Source organism: Rattus norvegicus, chromosome 2 (genome assembly GCF_021556685.1).
Source record: "Rattus norvegicus strain SHRSP/BbbUtx chromosome 2, alternate assembly SHRSP_T2T, whole genome shotgun sequence".
NCBI classification, from domain to species: Eukaryota; Metazoa; Chordata; class Mammalia; order Rodentia; family Muridae; genus Rattus; species Rattus norvegicus.
In genome coordinates this window covers 207,814,816-207,837,508 of record NC_141535.1, presented here as the reverse complement: position 1 = coordinate 207,837,508, position 22,693 = coordinate 207,814,816, and the positions used below count along the sequence as shown (strand labels likewise).

General features: G+C 39.1%; 1 protein-coding gene across 3 annotated transcripts in view; it reads right to left on the bottom strand.

Annotated features, from left to right (window-relative positions):
- Plppr5 (phospholipid phosphatase related 5) overlaps positions 1–22,693 on the bottom strand; it is a 125,935-nt gene that overhangs the window by 78,015 nt on the left and 25,227 nt on the right. For all 3 annotated transcript variants that reach the window (XM_087624849.1, XM_087624850.1, NM_001107720.1), the window contains 2 exon segments: positions 5,033–5,165; positions 1,472–1,722 (listed from right to left, as the gene is read on the bottom strand). In XM_087624849.1, coding sequence (XP_087480975.1) covers positions 1,472–1,722; positions 5,033–5,165 — 384 coding nt within the window.

Genomic DNA, 22,693 nt, shown 5'->3' with positions numbered 1-22,693 from the left:
AATAGACAAGGGAATTGTAACAATTTACAACAATCAGCAGAAAGTGGCATACAAAATGGGGTAAGGCTGAATCCCAAGTGCTAGACAAATTTTCTTGATAGCATCATTTATAAAGATGAGGTAGTGAGGGGTACAATTATCACGGTTCATAGCCTTAAAATTAGGTCTCAGTCCAACACTTGAGATGCTAAATTGGACCGATTGCCACAGGCCTGAGGCCAGCTTAAACTGCATGGTGGATTCAAACCATTCTGGACAACAAGTAAAATGCTATGTTAATAAAAAAAAAAATGAACCGCGGCAATGTAAAATATGTACTCTGTGACCTCTAAATTTATCTTGCACTGGAAATGTTATGCACATCGGTACATTTTTCCCTTTTAAAGTTTCCTTCTACTTAGCAATCTTTATTTCCAGTCTTCGAAAGAAATATCACTAGGTAGTGCTAGAGACTCTCGACGCTTTTAATGGCTGTCTGACATGATTACCTTAGAAACACCTCCATCGTCAAAGAGCTTCTGGAGTATAAAAATAATTCCGAGCTTTTCCAAGCCATTAGAAATAATCAAATTTGCTTTTAAGCTGAGCCAGATTTTTATTTTTATTTCTTTTACAGTTTTTTTTTTCTTGTTAAGTCGAAATCAAAATGGAATAGATCTTGGAACCACTGAGAAGGATCCCAAAAGACGTCTAAGTTCTCTGAGCTTCTCACCACAGTTTATGAAGAAAGCCACAGAAAACAAGTTGGTAAGCATGTGGTTCAACCCAGCAGCTACACACCTGCAGTGACAGTGGGAAAACTGAGGACATACATGTTGGGGTCAAGAACTGTCTGCCAAGGCTACCCTTAACCTCACCCCTGAGGTCAGTAACAATCATCTGTGATCAGACATCCCAACTTCAAGGTCTTAGGGCATCTATATTCAGAGCCAGAATGCTTGCAAACACTCACCAATAAAAGAAAAACATATCTAAAGTTATTTTCACTAGTTTTATGAAGAAATATTAAAATACCAATGAAGATATCATAATGATGTAATTACCAGTAACAAAAGAGTCTAAAGTAAGAGTCCCTTCTCTACCAGCACCAGAGAACCTAAGAGCTTGTGTAGGCAGTCAGGAGCTCAGACAGTTTTCTAAATTATACTATTACAACATCGTGGGGTGTATGTACTAAGGAACAGATTTGTTTCCATTGAGTCTTCTTTAATATAAAGACAAACATATCTACTAAGAGAAATTCCAGTGGCCATTTTTTTTTATGAAATCAGCCACCCAAGAGAGCCCAAGAGAGCCAGCTGAGTTAACATTATCACAGAACAACCAGCCATGATTAGAAATAGATTGAATGGCCAACAGAAAAACAATAGTGTTCTATATATGGCTCACGTCATGCTGCAGAAAAGAATTTCACACTTGGAAGACGGCAAACCCATCCCCCCTGGAGTATGCGCTGTTGATCCTTGCTTACCGTCAGATACATGGCGGCATAGACACTGAGGGCAGCTTCTTTGGATGGGAATGTTTTCCTTGCTCGCATGATGAGGTCTGGGTTGCCAGTGCACGCCTCCTCCCCACTGATGAACTGTGTGTATTGCTGACATCCAAGTGCTGTGTAGTTGGGCTTACACAAAGCCAGAAAGTGTGGAGCCAGGTTTCCTGTAACCACTTGCCCAGCATTTACAAAGATATCTGTGGCAAACAGTCCAAAGGCGTAAATTCCTGAGGAAGAAAGGCCACAAACAGTATTAGCTTCCCTTTTCTTAAAAAAAATAACTTTATTCTATAAGAAGCCAGTATGAAAATATTTTAGAGGCTGTACCGCATTCCATACATGCATAATCTCAGTTCTTTACATTTTACCTCTCCTCAGTTTCTTCCTTGGCTTCCTGGCATGGTTAAGGGTGTTAAATTATTTAGCATACTGAGCTGTCTACCACTGGCTACATTTTCATGCATGGCAGGCTGGTAAGTCATAAAATAAAGGGAGAAAATATATTCTGAGACTATGTTTGGGTGATGCAGGTTTTTAAAGGAAGAGACAGATTCCCCCGAGAGAATACGGTGGGACATGTTTCACTAATGTTAGCCATCGCTTTTCCTTTCCCTACTTTTGACATTTATTTTAAATCACAGCAACATAAAACCAAACGGTTGTGTCTCTTTGATTATGCATCCTAAGCCCATTCAGATGGGTAAACACCTCTGCTGGCGGCCAGGAAAGCCTAATGTCACCAGCTTCCATTTAAATATCATGGAGAAATCTTAAGCGGAATGTTCTTGGATTAAACTTCCACGCTGCCTTCAGAAACACATTTGTCAAAGGCAGAGAGCAGCTACCAAGTGTCCCACTTTATCTTGTATGGATTTGCTTTCTAGTTAGCTGCTTTGGAGCGAGTCACGAAACGAGCAGGTGATCAATGTTCTAATTCTCGGCTGTCTCAACAGCGCTCATATTTCCTTACTGTGGCTACCTGAAGTACAAATTTACATATGCAGACTTTTTCTCCTTTTGTAATAAACTTAGATTTGCTTGAATAGCAAAAGCATTTTTTAACTGGAAGGTCACTGGCCATTTACCCCATGAAAGCTGCAAAGGCCAAACACATTTCCAGTATTAGATGTGTGGAGGTCCTCTTCATTTTTAAAATATTATGGAAGATTTATGATCAAAAATTATTTTTTCTACCTTGGTAAAAATAATTCTTGCCAATAATATTAATGTTATGCATAAAATACAACATTTAAAGGTGTGCTTTGGATGCGAAGAGATCTACTGGCTTCTAGTCTGAGGTAATGAAATTCTCTAAGATTTTTTATTTTATCTTCATTTTTTTCAAGATTAATTCATTTATTTTATATTACAGGTACGTGTGTGTGTGTTCCTGGGTGTATATTTGTGCAACACATCTGTGCAGGTCCCCACAGAGGTCAGAAGAAAGCATGTTAGATGTCCTGGAGCTGGGGGTACTGGTGGTTAAGAGCCACTTGATGCAGGTTTTTAGGTATAAAACCCAAGGCCACTCTAAAAGCAGAATGTATTTACCTGCTGAGCCATTTCTCCATCTTCTAGAACCTTTAAGCCTGTGGCAACATAATATTTCCCAAAAAGTTTTTCTATTAAAAAGTCAAATTAACTTTACTGTAAAAATTAGATGGTTCCTTTTTGGTAATATATTTCAGAACTGTTTATTTTTCTAAGCCTTCCATGACTGACTGTTGTACTGGGAAACCATCAAGAAAGTTGAAAAAAATCAAATAATGCCACAGTTTTAAATATTCCTTTAATTTGCAAAAAAGTATGTAAGATTTCTTTGTGCACAAAAACCTAAACATAACAAAACTCTGAGTATCCAAATGTCAAGGTGATAGAAGCATTGATTTTTCTTTTTATGTTTTGAAAGAAAACCAGCAAGAATCCCTTTTTCTTCTTCGTAGCAGTGGCCAAGAATCATACCAAAGACAGTTCATAGAAGCTGAAAAACCAGGAAAGGCAGAGAATCGGGAGCAAACTGATGCTACTGAGATGCTAATGCACAAAAGTGCACATATTCTTGTCCTTCGGGAATATTAAAGAAAAGCACTGGCATCTGAAACATCTATACACCTTGAAATGTAGGCTAAGGTGTTCCCACTTTCTTAACTAAACTGTCCTTTTTATCTAGTGTAATAGGTCTCCTTGTTTAAAATAGAAATACTTGATCAGAGTATAGAAATGTCTCTTGATACTTGAAAAGTTTCCAAATATGTCTTAGAACTAAAATGTCAGTGTGTCAGGTCCAAAGTCATTATCGCTGTTGATGGCACAGGTCATTTTCAAAGTGGGATCCTGCAGGCACAGCCAGTCTTTTGACCCCAAGAACAAAGTCCCGGTGCAGAGTTCAATCGTTTTCTGCAATGTTGCTTCAAGTACAACTTTCATTGTATTATGGCAGATGGGAACCCTTTGATCACCAAGAAGGAGAAAAAGTGAAAGGAAATTTGCATAATCAATAAGAAACGTGACAAGCGATAGGCACACTTCCCATTGGGGTATATGTTCTTTACAAACGGGCGTGCAAACACAAGACTGTTTACCTCAACAACCCTACCAAAGGTACTTAATCGTGCTTAGAAACATGCTGATTTCAAGCACTTTTAGTTTTGCAAATTGTATTGCTTGCTACTTCTTGTTGTTAAATGGCTCACATGCAAAGGGAGTCAATATTACATTACTATGTGAAGGACAATAGTTTTAAGGTGTGTCCGTGTGTGTGCGCACGTGTTCGTGTGTGCGTGCACGTGTGTATTTGTGTGTCTTCTTCAAAAGATACTTGGATGCCTTGGAGCCGCCTCACTTGACAACAATGAAAAGTTCAGCCTTCCACATGAAAACCATCAGTCTTCAGAGAGACCTACGATCCCAAAGCTTCTAAAGCCAGGGTCTGGTGTGACAGCTACAGAGTAGTGTGCACTCTGTGGTCTCCAAAGGTTTCATCTTGAGCCATGTAACATAAGACACTGAAACGTTGCAGGCTCCTGAATGAGTTTCTCAATGTTTATAAAAATTTATCTAATTTATGATAACCTTTGTTGTCCCATAATTTCAGTTTATCTAGATTTTGTTGAATTACAAAGACGCTTAGTAATTTGCCATTCTGTTAGGTGCTAGCCTTTTATAGCATAAAAGAAAGTATAGGTGTCTCTCGTTCTCTAACAAAACTCCGAATGTACCTTAGATTTTATGAAAACCAGCTCAGGACAAGTTCAAGAAGGATGGCATATTAGGTATCATATTCATTCTTTTCTCAAGTTGTCATCTCGAACGACCTACTCAGGTTACTATTCCTCCCCATGTATTCATTCTGAAACTCCATTAATGTATGTCTTTAATTTTTAATTCCATACATGTTAGTTTCTTTAAAAGTAATATTCATGGGTTTTATTCTTTCTTCCTTAATGTGGAAATTACATCTGAGGTCATCTTAAAAGTTGTCTCACATACGATTATTGATTTTTTGAGAAGAATAAAAATAAGTCAATGGATACATACCAAGAAATCGGACAGTCCGGCGTACCAGTGGGTTTATATAGCAACAATCTCCGGTTAAGATAGTTTTTTCCTGGTTTTCAAAATCCCTTGTGGCTAATTGTAGGCAAAACACTGCTGTTTCTCCAACTATTATCTTGCAAAGAAATAAAAGAGTAATGAATGTTAGAGTTTTACTAGTATGAAAGTTAATTTCATTTAAAAGGTGGTAACTATCTCAATGTCAAAACAATGCACAATTGCTAAGAGGACCAGTTAACTTTAATTTTTTCAGCATACATAAATTATATTTCTCTCAAATATAGGAAGTATTAAAATGATGAATTTTAAATAAAAATAAAATATAATACTTGATATATACAAAAGCTTTTAAGAGAATTCTTGACTAATTTTTGTATATAATTTTCACTTTTTAAAAACTGGCTATACCTTGCTTAGAGCTGTATTCTCTAAATTTCAAAATATCTATGATCAATGCATTTTATATATATGGAGGCAAAGGGTACAGTGAATCCTATTGGTTTGTACAGTTAGTATTTATGAAGACTTATCATGATAAAAGATTATATAAAATAAATTTTCTGTAAATACTTAAATATATTTTACAATTTCAATAAAATACTTTTTATGAGAAAAAAATCATTTCATGGATGTTTAACCTTATGATGATTGCATTCTGAGGCATTATCAAGAAGTTTTAATAATTAGTCTATTATTTACACTTTGTATTACCTTAATCTTCATAAGACAGGTGACACAAACTATTACCATATGCCTTATAAGTAAAGAAATGGAGTGATTGCTCAAGGATGAGTGATGAGGACAAGTCTTCGGCCTGCCTTCACCTTCGGGCCCACAAGGAGCTGCCTGTTCTACTGATCTATGTGCACTTGCAGTGGTTTTTATACATGTCCTCAGCTGGGTATTAGAATGAAAATTATTCCATTTTAAAGATAAGTGCATGAAAATGTAGGGAAGTTAAATAGTTCTATTTCAGGCTAATAAGAAGTTAAGCAGAAGCAGCACTTGGGAGAGCAGGCCCTGTACCTCACCTTGGAGGCACAGCAGAGCTGGCTCTGAATATGGGGGTGGGGGGTGGTCTAGCCCTGAGGCTGTGAGTGTGGGAAAGCCAACCCTGACTTGTGTTTAACATTTAGGGGAGTCATCAAGGGAGAGACACCTTCCCCTTCCTTTTGCCCTCACCACCTAGTAGACAGGAGAGCTGGCCCCAATAGTGTCATGAGAGAAGGGGTGCTGTCCCTACCCTTCACATGTTGTAGCATTTGGAAGAACAAGCCCTGTATCTCACCTGGGCAGCAGGGTAGAGTTGGCCCTGGTTGTGGTGGGTGTTCCTGAGCTGGTCCTGTGGGACTGACCTGCTGAGATATCTCTCAGGCCCAGATCGAGGGTTTTGAATTGGTCCAACACAACTTCTACCCAATTGACAAACTTCTGGAGTATATGAAGTGGCTAGTCCTACAGATCCAAAACTACAGGATCTCCATGACTCAGGGTAACAACATGATATCTGAGAGGAGTCCCCCCCATGAGGTTCCAGGATTAATAGAGGAGCAAAAACAAGAGGATTCGTACCAGACCAAAGAGTCATTGCAATAAATATTTACAAGCAAAGTATGGACAAAAGGGAATACTGTGAGACACATTATGATGTGAAACACTATAACTTCCACAAAGAGATCTTTTGCAAGGGTAAAGGTTAGGTACAAGAAAATGGAGAGATGAGGGAAATTGGGATGCTTGATGTGAAACTCAAAAAAAAAAAAAAAACAATAAAAAGCTTTTTAAAAAGAAGCAAAAGTTTCTGATTTAGCATCAGACCTAAGATTCCATTTAATACCACAGATGTAAGCTATGGAATTAATGAAGAAGAGTCTTCAGGAAAATAGCTCAGCTGGAAAAGCCTATATAATGCAAGCTAGGCTACCCAACTTGGGTTCTCAGAGCACATGTAAAAAGGAAGGAGAGAGTTTACTCCTTAAAGTTATCATCTGATCCCTACATGCACACCATGACATGGGTGCCCACCCGGTATTAAGAAATTGAAGTAGCCTGGCAGTGGTGCTGTGTGCCTTTAATCCCAGAGGCACATGGAGGCAGAGACAGATGGATCTCTGTGAGTTTGGGACCAATCTGGTCTATAGATCGAGTTCTAGGACAGCCAGGGCTACAGACAGAGAAACACTGTCTTGTAAAACCAAAACCAAAAAACTCAACAAATAATAACAAATAAAATTAAGTGAAAAAGAAACCAGAACCAATCATTTGTCTGCTAATTTGACACTGTTTGCTTTTAGTCTCTCTTTTTAAGGTTAGTTAAGATGCTCTAAGGAGTTTCTGACCTTACGTATATGCTATAGTTTGCTTATGTGCCTCAAAATTCATAGATTAGAAGCATATTTCCCCAAGCCATGTGTCTGTGTCCTCCACTGGTAATCAAAAAACAAAACAAAACAAAACAAAACAAAATAAAACAAAACCAAAAAACACAAATAAAATGAAATGAACAAAACAAAAACCCCAAGGTTTCCAAATAAGCATGACCTTCCCTAGTCCATGGGGACACTTGGCTCTACGAAAAAGACTGCGCACAGTTCTGACTTGTCGAGCCACTTGGTAGTAGAGAAAGGATCTCAAACAGTGATGTTGTGTAAGACCACACCCTGATGATAGATAATTGTTGAGTTCTGTGTATCTGCTCTTCCCTCCTTAAACCTCAACTTCTGGGCTAGAGGAATGACTCATTGGATAAGAACATTTACACTCTTCCGAAGAACCTGACTTTGGTTCCTAGTACCCACACTGGGTGACTAACAACTGCCTACAACGGCAACTCAGGCAATTCAACTCCATCGATTGGCCCTCACGGGTAGTACGCACATTTGGCAGTCAATCTCCTCTCCCTCTCCCTCTCCCTCTCCCTCTCCCTCTCCCTCTCCCTCTCCCTCTCCCTCTCCTTCTCCCTATCTCCCTCTCCCTCTCCCTCTCCCTACTCTCCCTCTCCCTCTCCCTACTCTCCCTCTCCCTATCTCCCTCTCCCTCTCCCTCTCCCTCTCCCTCTCCCTCTCCCTCTCCCTCTCCCTCTCCCTCTCCCTCTCCCTCTCCCTATCTCCCTCTCCCTCTCCCTATCTCCCTCTCCCTCTCCCTACTCTCCCTCTCCCTCTCCCTCTCCCTCTCCCTCTCCCTCTCCCTCTCCCTCTCCCTATCTCCTCCCTCTCCCTCTCCCCTAAAACCTCCAAGAACACCTCTGTCTTGGGTATTCTACTATAGCAATGGAAAACTAAAACACCAAAAAAATTTTTGCAGGCTCTATAAAAATTAATGTCTATGATAATAAGATATTTAAAATAGTAAATGAAAAGTGGAACCACAGAAAGTTAGATATTTGATCTACCTCACATCAGTATGAAAAACACCTTGGGTATCTTTTTTTATGTTTGTTTTGTTGTTTTGTTTTATCCCAAAATAAATGAAGAAAATGTTTGAGATTTCCGAGAAAGTAAATAACCTGGACTGAAACTCTAGAGCTATGACAGTGCACATACGGGTGAACACTGAGTAGGATAGGAAATAAAATCACCCCCTTTGCAATTTAAATACAATTCCAAAACTCCAGACCCTTTCTCTGTGTCTCTCGTCCTCCTTTTAATACAACTTTCTGCACTTCCCAATTCTCACTAGGGCTTTTGACATTGGGGGGGGGTACCTATTTTTCTTCTGGTTTCCTTTCGTTGTACCCTTTTTCTTATCCAAGGAAGTAAAAGTTCAAGGATAACCCAGACCAGAGATGAGTTGTGCTTAAGTCTAGTCTTCTTGTCTGGTAAGGCTGAATTAAAACTTCCAGCTTCCTCCTGTATTTCAACTTTGGCTTTGGTGAAGTACAACAGCTGTGCGGTAAAATAGTTCATCTGACCAAAGGATACACAGAACTATTTTTCACGGGTACATCTCCTGTCAGAAGGGCCTTAGGAGCAATTAAAAATGCAAGCTGTATGTTTGGTAGTCTCCTTCTCTGAATCAATCTCTCATAGTCTGTCTTTTTGGATGCTTCTTAAGGACTGAAGGAGCTGAAGGGGTTTGCGATCCCATAGGAAGAACAATAATATCAACCAACCAGACACCCCAGAGTTTCCAGGGACTAAACCACTAATGAAATAATACATATTCGGGGACCCATGGCTCTAGCTGCATATGTAACAGAGGATGGCATTGTCTGGAATCAATAGGGGAAGCCCTTGGTCCTGTGAAGGCTTGATGCCCCAGTGTAGTGGAATGCCAGGGTGTTGAGGTGGGAGTGGGTGAATGGTAGGAGGAGAAGCCTTATAGAAGCAGGGGAGGGGGGTGGGAGAAGGGGGGACTAGGAAAGGGGATAACATTTGAAGTGTAAGTACATAAACTACCCAATTAAAAAAGAGAGAGAAAGGACTATTGTGATGCTTTCTGGGAATAATATTCATTTGTACTGTTTTGCCACAAAATATCCCATATTCTAACAATGTACCATCCAATTCCCCTTGTGATGTCCCAGTTCCCACATACACTGTGGTATCCCTTCTCTCTGCTACAGCAGTTGCCACTTAGCCTGTACTTCCAGGCTGACCTTGCCTCACTTGACCTTGTACCCCTCTTTAGACTTTGAACACACAGACTCCTTACAATACTGTGGGTAGACAGTAATGCGTACTGAATACATGACTGAATCTCATAAGTAGATCATAACTTCAATAAATAAGAATGTCCTGGCCTATGTTTTACCTTTCACTTCTACTTGGCAACTTCTTCCTTATTGCTGTGGGTAAGGTCTATTTAATAATCTGCTTCCTGTAAGCAGATCTCGGTAAATCTTAGTTACTAACTGGCTTCCAGATTAAAAGCTGCTTTCTTTGTGCAACTGGTTCTAGGGCTACTTTCTCAAGTTGCTGCCTAACACTGTCCTCTTGCTTCTTGCCCTTCAGCCTATTTCCTGTTCCTGAGTTCCCTACATGTGCATTGCAGAAATTACTCTATGTCATTTGTCTGCTGTGATAAGAAATTCAAAATCAAAGCAGATTAAGCATCCAGAAATAGTTCTCAGTATGAAGGGGAATCGCAAAACCTAATTGGGGAATGGGTAGAGATTAGGTAAATGCACCCACATCACTCATTGTCATTTTTCTTCTTTCCATGGAGTCACATTATCTTATATCCTGGTTGCTCTATGAATACCTACCTTGTTATCAACTTCCTGAAAGCCAGACCTGGATTCTTACAGGTTGTTGTTACAATTTATAGGAACCTTATCTTGAATTTCAGAGATAAGTTCAAAGAAACAGCCTAAGTAGCCAATTAAGGGGCCAGAGAGATGACTGAACGGTTAAGGACACACACTGCTCTTTCAGAAGATTCAAGTCCAATTCTCATCATTCATGTTAGGAAGCTTACAAAAAAAAACCTCCCTCTGGAGGATCTGACATCCTTTTCTGACCTCTGCAGCCACTGCCCTCACATTCTCAAACATATGCACCCAGAACTGTAACCAAATATGGCTGTATTTAGGCTATAGTTAGGTAAACAGTTTTCTGTGTTAAAATTATAGTGATGCATTGATGATTAAAGAAGGGATCAGGATACAATTTGATGATCTCAAGCAAAATAATCAAGAGTGGTACAGGACTTCCTATGCTGAACTTTTTTTTGCATGATTTAGAAAATGTGTGCCAGTAGGACATTCTGAGAATGGAGTCATGGGTCAGTTCTAATGACATGTGGATAAATGACCCAGCTGTTCTGGGCTCACCTCTGTGTAAATACTGACTCCACTCTTTTTCTGTATCCCTCCTAGCCAATTGTAGAGGAATTCTAATCCAGGAACATGACTGCTTTGGCAAGGGATCATATCCACAGATATGATCCGGTTGTAATGTAGACATGCCATACACCTTTAATTCTTCTGGTTCAATACATATATTTAATCCCCCTGGTTGGGATACAGTCTTTAGTATACATCTTTAATCCCAAACAATGGTGTTTAATTGAGTAGCAGACAAAGTGACAAATCAGAGAAAGGTTTGACAAAAGGTCTGATAGAATAGTCCTAGTTCTCAGAAGACAGACAGGGAAGGGAAGCTACTTAAAAAGCAATAAAGGTAAAAGAATTCAATGTAATTCAATTCACTACAGTTTACTTTTGAGCAGTTGTTTGAGCACAAAAGAAAGTATTATGAGTGAGGAGGAAGTCTTTCTCATGGGAGATTTCAGTATGACTTCATCAAAGGTTATGGTAGACAAGAGTGGTAAATGTTAACTCTTACCATGGTCAGTAGTACATTTAGAACAATAATAAAGATATTCATGTCAGTAGCACTGGTTTCAGTCAGATGATGTTATTAATAATAACTTATAGTCTTAGCCACAACAGATAAGACTGTTCAAACTACAACTTGGTTTAAGGCGAGACATTTCAGTTGAGACTTTTCTCCAATTTTGCTCTCTTCTCTGACTGATTGAAGGCCAGGATATATTGATTTTAATACTTCCACTTCGTTTTTATCTTGAGCTTGAATTCAAAGCTCTGGTTAGGAAATTGCAGTCCAAAAGTCTATGTTTCCCAGTATTTTAGTTTGGTTCATCTGCTTTTCCTCTCAGGAGCCTTCTTCATTGAAATTCCTTTACCCTAAGGGTTTAACAACCTCTGTTCCCTTAAGGAATCCTAAGCATGTATGACTCCTCTGAACTCTGGATGCAGGGCTTCCATTAATGTGGAATAACTTAAGAAGCTGAGGTCTACTCTTGCATCCACAGTGGATCCATGGGTCTCACTTTGAGCCTCCTGATCTTTCCTGTGATCTCTGTGGACACACTCACTTTCACTGGCAGACTCAAGTTAAAGCTCCTCCCTATCTCAGTGGCCTTTCTTTTTCTCTAAGATGCTTCTCTCCATTGGTGGCTTTTCATTTTACTCTTTTAATTAACAAAATTGTGTATATTAATGATGTCTTAAAATGTACACACATTTTGGACTGACAACAAATTGCTATATTAGTACTTCACATGTGTTCTTTGTGGTAAGAGCACTAAACATCTACTTTCTTAGCAAATTTGAGGTATATTCATAATACATTATTGTTGTCATCATCATTATTATTTACTAAAGTTACCATATTGTTTAAGAGACAATATTGTTTAAGGAAGATGCTCTTCTCCCTAACCAAATTATCAGTTTCAAATCCTGATTAAATTATAACTTAATTTTATTTCAAATATATATACTTCTCTATTCCTATTTTAAAATCTTCTTGCCATTCCTTCTCTGCCTTATAGTATACTTGAGCCTCGCTTCTGCTTTTCAAACTGTCTACTACCAGATTACTCTATTAAAATCAAATTTCATGCAATCCAAATGCCCTGCTTACAATTTTTGTGTGAACTCACAGCCTAAAGATTTAACAGGGGGTTATAGGTTGTAGGAAGTCTTTTAGTGCTGAACTTAAACCAACCTCTCAGCTTCTGCGATTCTTACAAAGCCTAGGGACATGCTGTACTAGAATCATAACCACAACCATTTTTTCCACAACATACGAACTATTTCTATGCTTTCATGCTTTTCTGCATGGCTTGATATGGCCTGATGTGCAGAGCTTTGAGACATGATTTAAATATCACTTGCTCTGTTGCACATTTATTCTATGCCTACTGTAGTCTGTCCTTCCTTTTGTGTTTCAGTGGTATTTTGTGCATTTATTATGGTGATTCCATATGGCTTTTAGAACTGTCAGTGACATCTGTCTACTGCACTCAGTTGACAGCTTCTCAGGGACAGGGATTGTACAGTGTTTATACTTCTAGTTTTACAGCTCAGTGACTGACAGTAAATGTGAACACCATATGGATGAATGAAATCCAGCTCATTCTGCTCATTAATAGACAAGAAAACTATTCAGAGAGAAACAGAGGAATCAAACAGGTCTAAGCCACAGGGTTACTGGTCTAACCCAGATCTGAGTCCAAGTTCAAAGGCATTTTATTTCAGCTTCTGACCAGGAACAAATCTTCAAGCTCTCAACTTTTCAGAGTGGACCCTTGCTTTGGAACACAGGCTGTGCCTTGGAGTTTCACCTCATTTCTAGCACGTATATAGTCTTAAGGAGATGTTGGTCACATAGCATCTCATTAAGACTCACAACTCTGTAAATAGCTGCAAGACAACTGAATATAGAAAGACCTTCCTGATCTCATTGAGAGACATTCCAATTTTCTAATACAAACTCAAGGAGCATTCAACCACCATCCCTAACTTCATTATTGCTTCTGTAGACTCTCTTTTCAAGTAAATCACTTCATTTTCTTCATATGGCTCTTAAGACAACTTGAGGACCTGCTATTTTGGGCATCACCTCTCCTTTATTAAAGGGTTCTTGATCCTGGTGTCCTTGACTGCATTTCTCATTGGATGCACAAAAAAGAAACCCTTGGGCAAAGAGCATAACTTGTTTGATTTCCCAGGCATTTGAAGAGATGGAAATACAACAGTATAGGTACAAAAGACAGATGTAGGTATGGTAGAAACATCATCACCAGAGTTTTCCTTGTAACATGTGTTTTCTGTTATGAACTCACAAATAAAAGGTGGTTCCAAAAACAGTTGAGATAGGGAACAAGAATATCTAAAATCAACTAAAGAGCATTTCTCCCCTGCTTGCCATAGGCAACAGCTATTCACAAGAGTGAAAAAGGAATAAAAGTTCTGGAGGGACAACTATGGCTCTTATGTAAAGCATCAGCCAGTTTGTCACAGAGCAGCCTCTCATGGGCACTTTTGTTGCACCTTAGCACAAGCTATCCACTCATGGTGTCAAAAAAGGAATGAGAGAAACACCTGAGAACTAAATGTTGCTGGCATGGCAGCCACAGGTCTTTCCCACATCTTGTTTTCCAATTCTCTTCCTCTGGGCTTTCTTGTCTCTCTTCTATCAAGAGAGGCAAATCCTCGCCAGTACTTGGCTCTGGAGGATGTTCTCACCCAACTTCTGGAAGACATATGATGGTTTACTGTCTTTGTTGATCCAGTGGGGAATGTGGTGGGTGGCCCACCAATGGCTTAGAAGGTATATTATTAAAGGCTAAACATTGTATCTATCTACCCATGGATAGGTCCAGGCAAACATATTGTTCTTTGAGAAAGGGTCCCCTGTTCATTGAAACTGATGGTGCTGTTAGGGGCAAGAATATTCTCCTCAGCCCTGACTAATGGACAGAAATCCTGAATTCCATCCACAGATCTTCCAAAATGGGAATTACCCCACATTGCACAAAGCTTTCTGCTGGTTCACCGTCTTCTGCATTATTGAGCATTATGGAGACCTCGAATGCCCTCTTGTCTATCAAGTTGGATCTAGAATACATATTTTGCCTTCCTAATGATGCATCTATATCTGCATGCATTCTCTGAGAATAGATATGCTATCTTAATATTTCTTATCAATTACTCATTTGCCAGTGAGTAAAAACCCATGCTTTGCTGGCAAATAGTAACTTACAGAAATGCATCTATAAATTGTGCATCTGCAGGTATAATTATAGAAGTGTCTCCAATGTGAGCATATAACTTAGCTCTTAGGCACCAACACCCATAAGCTTACTCTTGGTTATCTAAACTCTGTATCAGCAAAATAATGAAGTAACCCTTTCAAAATCGAAGCAATCATGATAGATTTTCCCCAGTGTCAGAGTTCAAATAACTTCATTTTCATTCCTAAGCATCCAATCAGAATGTCTCCTCAAAGTCAATCATTGCTGATTTGAAAGTAGAAAACAGTTTCTGGTGTATTACAGTAGCAGGAGTGATGGAGTTAATATGATGGAGTATTTGTAATGTTTAACTTATTTCAGACATGAAAAAGTAATATATAAAAAACATCAGTCATCTGGGAAAGGATAGTCATGACAAACACTTAAAATCTTTTAAATTTTTCTATTTAGATCCTCAAAGTCAGTCCGGTCAAGGAAGGTATAAGCTCAATTGAGGGAAATGTTGGTAGAGAGAGTGTTTTATGAGCTTTGTGTCCTGATGTAGACAAACCATATCATGTATTTCCCCATTACTGATGATGATGTAGTGGCTGGCATCTCTGATATGGAAGTGAATGAACTGAACTGAAGAAATGAAAAATAATTAGTGATACAATAGTAATACAACCCCTCCCAGCACTTACAAAATGCTGTTATGTCTTCACAATTTAAGCCCTGAAAACTTGTGTTTATACTTTCTTTGTACATTGGTTCATTCAATTATGTTTAATTGGCAAAATTATACTCATTTGTCATGTACAAATTGATAGTTAAAAATTATATGCACTTTGTTGGATAACACTGAATAACCCATATACTATCTCACATTCTACATAACCTCATTCATACTATGTAGCTGTTGAGTGTCTACTAATTTGAGCAAAATTCCGTGCACACTTGCAAATAAGTAGATTTTTACAGGATCAAAGTTGGAATATGTAACCATATTGGGAAAAAATATAAAAATTTAGGAGTGATTTTACATGTTCTCTTTCCTGAGGTGCCGAAACAGATCTTAGGGTCAGTGGTTAAGTGGTAAAAAAATCCTTTAGTCATAGGACTATGCTAGCTTCCCAGTAGACTTGCAGGCACAGAGTGTGTAGCAGAAAACAGTAACTGTGTAAACTTTTAAAATTATAAAGAATATTGGTTTTCCCCCAGGATAGCTAAAACTATCCTCAACAATAAAAGGACTTCAGGGGGAATCACTATCCCTGAACTCAAGCAATATTACAGAGCAATAGTGATAAAAAAACTGCATGGTATTGGTACAGAGACAGACAGATAGACCAATGGAACAGAATTGAAGACCCAGGAATGAACCCACACACTGATGGGCACTTGATTTTTGACAAAGGAGCCAAAACCATCAAATGGAAAAAAGATAGCATTTTTAGCAAATGGTGCTGGTTCAACTGGAGGTCACCATGTAGAAGAATGCAGATCGAACTATTCTTATCACCCTGTACAAAGCTTAAGTCCAAGTGGATCAAGGACCTCCACATCAAACCAGATACACTCAAACAAATAGAAGAAAAACTAGGGCAGCATCTCGAACATGTGGGCACTGGAAAAAAATTCCTGAACAAAACACCAATGGCTTATGCTCTAAGATCAAGAATCGACAAATGGGATCTCATAAAACTGCAAAGCTTCTGTAAGGCAAAGGACACTCTGATTAGGACAAAACGGCAACCAACAGATTGGGAAAAGATCTTTACCACTCCTACAACAGATAGAGGGCTTATATCCAAAATATACAAAGAACTCAAGAAGTTAGGTCATAGGGAGACAAATTACCCTATTAAAAATGGGGTTCAGAGCTAAACAAAGAATTCACAGCTGAGGAATGCCGAATGGCTGAGAAACACCTAAAGAAATGTTCAACATCTTTAGTCATAAGGGAAATGCAAATCAAAACAACCCTGAGATTTCACCTCACACCAGTGAGAATGGCTAAGATCAAAAACTCAGGTGACAGTAAATGCTGGCGAGGATGTGGAGAAAGAGGAACACTCCTCCATTGTTGGTGGGATTGCAGACTGGTACAACCATTCTGGAAATCAGTCTGTAGGTTCCTCAGAAAATTGGACATTGAACTACCTGAGGACCCAGCTATACCTCTCTTAGGCATATACCCAAAAGATGCCCCAATATATAAAAAACACGTGCTCCACTATGTTCATAGCAGCCTTATTTATAATAGCCAGAAGCTGGAAAGAACCCAGAGGACCTTCAACAGAGGAATGGATACAGAAAATGTGGTACATCTACACAATGGATTATTACTCAGCTATCAAAAACAATGAGTTTATGAAATTCATAGTCAAATGGAGGGAAATAGAAAATATCATCCTGAGTGTGGTAACCCAATCACAGAAAAACACACATGGTATGCACTCATTGATAAGTGGCTATTAGCCCAAATGCTTGAATTACCCTAGATGCCTAGAACACATGAAACTCAAGACGGATGATCAAAATGTGAATGCTTCACTCCTTCTTTAAAAGGGGAACAAGAATACTCTTGGCAGGGAATAGGGAGGCAAAGATTAAAACAGAGGCAGAAGGAACACCCATTGAGAGCCTGCCCCACATGTGGCCCATACATATACAGCCACCAAATTTGACAAGATGAATGAAGCAAAGAAGTGCAAGCCGACAGGAACCAAATGTAGATCTCTCCTGAGAGACACAGCCAGAATACAACAAATATATAGGCAAATGCCAGCAGCAAACCACTGAACTGAGAACGGGACCCCCCGTTGAAGGAATCAGAGAAAGAACTGGAAGAGCTTGAAGGGGCTCGAGACCTCATATGAACAACAATGCCAAGCAACCAGAGCTTCCAGGGACTAAGCCACTACCCAAAGACTATACATGGACTGACCCTGGACTCTGACCTCATAGGTAGCATTGAATATCCTAGTAGGATCACCAGTGGAAGAGGAAGCCCTTGGTCCTGCCAAGACTGAACCCCCGGTGAACGTGATTGTTGGGGGGAGGGCAGCAATGGGGGGAGGATGGGAAGGGGAACACTCATAAAAAAGGGGGGATTTAGGGGGATGTTGGCCCGTCTACCTGGAAAGGAAATAACACTCGAAATGTAAATAAGAAATACTCAAGTTAATAAAAAAATGCAATTAAAAAAAAGAATATTGGTTTTCATTGTATTTTATGGCTTCCCTCTATTTATGTAATTAAAATAAAATCATTGCTATGGTATCAAATGTCCTTTTATAAAATTCTTTTGTGGGGCTAAGTTGTGCCTTAGCATGCACAAGGCCCAGGGTTTGATCTTTGGGGTTGGGTATTGGGTGTTTCAAAAGCCCAAGTCAGGTCCAGTGTCACTCTCTGTTCCTGCTGCCTGCCAATCCTTGTGAAGAACTCCCAGCTGTTCTCCAGCACTATGTCAGCCCGCATGCTGCAGTGCTTGTCGCCATGACGACAACGGACTAAACCTCAGAACTGCACCCCAGCCCTTACTTTCCTTATAAGAGCTGTGGTGGTCAGTATCTCTTCACAGTAGCAACTGGGTGACATGCTGCCCTGATGGACGTTCTGGGAGTAGCTGAGGACTCACTGAAAGCTCAGCTCTGTGCCATTGATGAGCATCTAACTGTTCTATAAAAAGTTAATCCACAAAGCAACACAGACACACCCTCCACTGTCAAGAGGATGCTGTTATTTGCACTCAGTACTAATGTTGGAAAGAAAGGCTACACAGATGAAGCAATTTCTGTAACACTAACAGTAGTCAGGATTGTGGATGGACATAAAGTAACAAGCTCCCCAGAGCGTGGGGAAAGGGCAGATATTAGGGACTGTTGGGTCAACAGGCAGCTGAGAGGAAACGAAGTCAAGAATTGGACTCATCCCCTTGGGTCATAATTTGCAGCCTTTAGGTGACCCATACTAAAAGTTTTAGCAACATCTAAAACCACTGGAAGCTGTCATCAATCCACTGGGTACCAAAAGCTTGTCAGCTCATTTCTTACTTTCAAAGGGAAAGGCTCCTGCTCGTTTTGACAGCTCGGTGGGCAATAGTATCCAAGGTGATGCCCGGGTTAGCAGCACTAGGAACATCAGCAGTGCCCAGGTGCACTTCCGACATGGAAACTCTAGGGTTTGTATCTAGTCACCAGGCACCCAAGAGATTTAAAATTATTTGAAACTCCAGTCATAGTCTTTTAAATTTGTGAGGGGTGTTTTAGAAGGGAATGTTAGGTATTTAGATAACTGAATTTTCCAAGCATTGTAACCAATGGTGGGTTTACATGAGTGTTAAAATGAAAAGAAATTCAACACTCACACATGTGTGTGTGTGTGTGTGTGTTTGTGCATATGTGTGTGTGTATACATGTATCACTAGCCCTATGTGCCATTCCTCAGGTAGTCTCTATACTTTGTTGGAAACAGAGCCTCTCACTGGCTTGGCACTGGTCTAATAAACTAGGCTGGGTAGCTGGTAAGATCAGGACTCTCTCTGGTGCTGGGATAACAGGTGTGATCCAGCTATCTCTAAAGGTCAGTGCAAAAGGTTCTGTCCAACTCACATCTGTGAGAGTAGTGCTTGAAGTAAGGGAGTCATGGAGTAAGAGGTGACACGGTATTTGGCCACTCTGATAATGTGGGATGATGTAGAAATGCTTGCACTAATCTTTCAGTCTCTATGTGGAGTTAGGTATAGGTATAGATAGATATAGATATAGATATAAATATGGATATGGATATGGATATAGATATGGATATGGATATAGATATGGATATGGATATAGATATGGATATGGATATAGATATAAATATAGATACATATAGATAGATATAGTAGATAAAGATAGGTAGATAGAAAGATAGATAGATAGATAGATAGAAAGAAAGATAGATAGATAGATAGATAGATAGATAGATAGATAGATAGATAATCATCATTCTCATAGCAATACACTATGGGTAATGAAGCTAAGTACATTCAGAGACTGAGGAAATGGCTCTAAGGGTCTAGTATTTTCTACTCAAGCATGAAGCCCAGACCAGATCCCCACCATCCACATAAAAGGCTGGAGTGGCTCTGAGCATCTGTAACCCCAGCACAGGTGAATGGAGACAGGCAGATCCTTGAAGCTCGCAGACCAGCCAGTGTCTCATAAAGCTATGACCTAAAACTTGCTATGTACTTAAGGATCAGCCTGAAATTTGGATCCTCCTGGTCTATACCCTAAGTGCTAGAATTGCAGGTGTGTGCCACTAAGTCTTGTTTATGCTGTGATAGGAATCATCTCCAAGTTTTCTTGCATAAGAGTCAAGCACTCTACACCTAAGGTTACATTTCTAAGCCTGGGAACAATCTCTTAAAAGAAAGTTCTCAACACATCTTAACATCAGCATACTGGGAAACAAGGCTTAAGAAAGGAAAGATGAAGGGTTAACAGAGAAGCAAATAAAATTTTCTCTTAAGGTTGACATATGGTATAGACACTCAAACAGAATTTTAAAATTTGAATGCAATAGAAAGTAACGAGAGGAGAACACTTGAACCTACCTTTGGTTTTAGATCTACAAATTACAAAGAGCCACTGATTTTTTTATACTACGAAAAAGATACACATCTCCCCATCAGACTGTGAGGTGTCTACTGACAGCTAGCTGTATCTGAGGATTGCCATGGACCTCATGGAGGCTCTTCCTCACTCTCTGATATCAGCCAACAGTCTTTCCTTTATCTTCTGTTGTTGTGCAATTTAGTTTCATTTTTCCTTTCTTTTCTTTTTTCTTTTCGCTGTAATAAAACATTGATTTCTATCGTATGCTGGGATTGGAAGCTGAGTGGTCTTCTAGCCACGACTACATTAAAGAAGTATGTATTCAGTAGACTCAACCATAATCCTCTGAACAGAAGGACTGTCCTTTTAATGAAAAGGAGCTTTTGAGGTAGCGGGCTTGCCTGGGAAAGGAGGAATGATATTCTTTGCAATTTTAGTTGGCTCCCTGGCAGCCATTTTTTTCTTTCTTTTTTTCTCTTTTACTTTTTTGTTTTGGCTTTCATCTCTTTCCATCTTTAAACCGACTGCCAGAAAAAAAATGACTTTAAGGCCACTGGTGTTTACTGAAAAACAAAATGAAGACTAGACATTTGAAAGATTGTATTTTTACGGGGTACTAAATGATGATTACATAGGAAATCCTTATACTGCATTGAGCTATAAAAAAATGCTTGATGAGAAAGCATAGAGAAAGGCATGATTGAGACCCAAAAATAAATGAATGAGGCAAATCTTGGAACATGAACTCATTTTGCAGCCTGGCCTCATTTGTGCTTGGTACAAGGACAGCATTCCCTAATAGTGCTCATGGTGTATTAGGAAGTGGTATAATTACAATTCAAATGTGAAACCATAACAGCCCTAAAGCAACTGAATATTTAAGCAAGCCAATTTAAAGGCTTCCATTACATAATGCTAAATACATTTTTAAAAATGGGTTCAAATACCTTTAATTTCAGCTTATGATATACACATTTACCCTATAAATTATATATATTATATAATTATATAAATTATATATACACATTTATCCCATAAGTTCATATATATACATACATATATATATATATAAATCTTTCATTATCATTTTTAAGGATGACATAGCACTTACCCTGAATAAAAATATACATGCTATTCTTACATCTGATGTGTCAATGTGAGTTGGTTGTCTCCAAAACCCTATGAGGCATTACTTCATCTTAAAGGAACTGAATATGAAGAGTAATTTTCCCAAGGCCTCAGAGGTAGGAAAAATGGCAGACCTGAGAATCAAATACACCCAGCCTAGCTCTGGTTTTAACTGTACTTTTCATGTGGATTATGGTAGAAATGGCTTTGAAACATATGTTAATATACGAGTTAAATATATTTATTGATCACTACCTATCTTGCCATTTTGATATTTCATAGTTTTGTTTTATCTAGAAAAGGTAAATATTTAAACTTCTGAACTCGAGGGACATTTTCTTCCAGTTGTGTATTTTTGCATAAATCACAAGCATGGGGACCTATTCATTTAAAATATCTTAATTAATGCACTCAAATATGTTCTGATAGTTACACTTATTCAAACAAAGAGAAGATAGACCTTCTATTGCCTGGCAGGATGAATAAGGACCAATAACAGAAGTTTCTGTAATCTATTCTTAGACTACTGCATCATCCTTTGAGAATCAACCTGCTGTTCTGAAATGCCTTTTGAATGTATTAAGCTTCAAACCTGGGACGAACTACTTAACATAGCAGAGCAGACATGGCTACCAGGTTCTCTGAGCACCCCTTAGTCCCTACCTGTCACAGGGTATGTCTGCTGTACCCCACCTCCTACGATGAACATTAACTTTCCATCCCAGAGACTTAGCTGCCCTACCCCAGAGGTCTTCTCTAGATAATCTAGACATTTTGGTAGCCCTCCCCTTCCCTCCTCACATGGCTCACCTCAGTCTGGTCAGACCCACTCTAGATTCCCCTAGATGTGTCTCTGATTCTTGCTGTGCTCTCCCACATACCTACAGTAGACATTCTCTTCCACCATACTGGGAACAGTCATGCTCTCTCCTTTCCTTCAGAATGCAGTTTGAGGAAGGGGAATGAAGTTACATTATAGGAGGGAGAGGGAAATCTAACAAGACCCTACCCTTAGATGAATTGCTACAGGAAATCAATGGTTGATGAGAGAGAATCAATCTTCTCCATGGACGAATCCACAAATAGTTTATCCAACCCTAAGTGGTCAGCATGAAATGCATATACATAATAAAATCGACACCAAATTGACTTAGTATGTGGTATTAACATATGTGTGTGCATGTGTGTATGTGCACACATATGGGCTTATATATGTAACAATAATAATTAAGAAGAGATGAATCTGTAAGAAATCAGTAGGACACATGAGGAGTTGGAGGAGGGAGAAAATGGTGCAAATGCAGTAGTTGTGCGTGAAAGTCTCAGAAAATAAGTGGAGAAGAAGGAAAGTATATATGTATATATATACATATATGTGTATATATATGTGTGTGTGTACTGATTAAATATTTTCTTGTACATGTTCTAC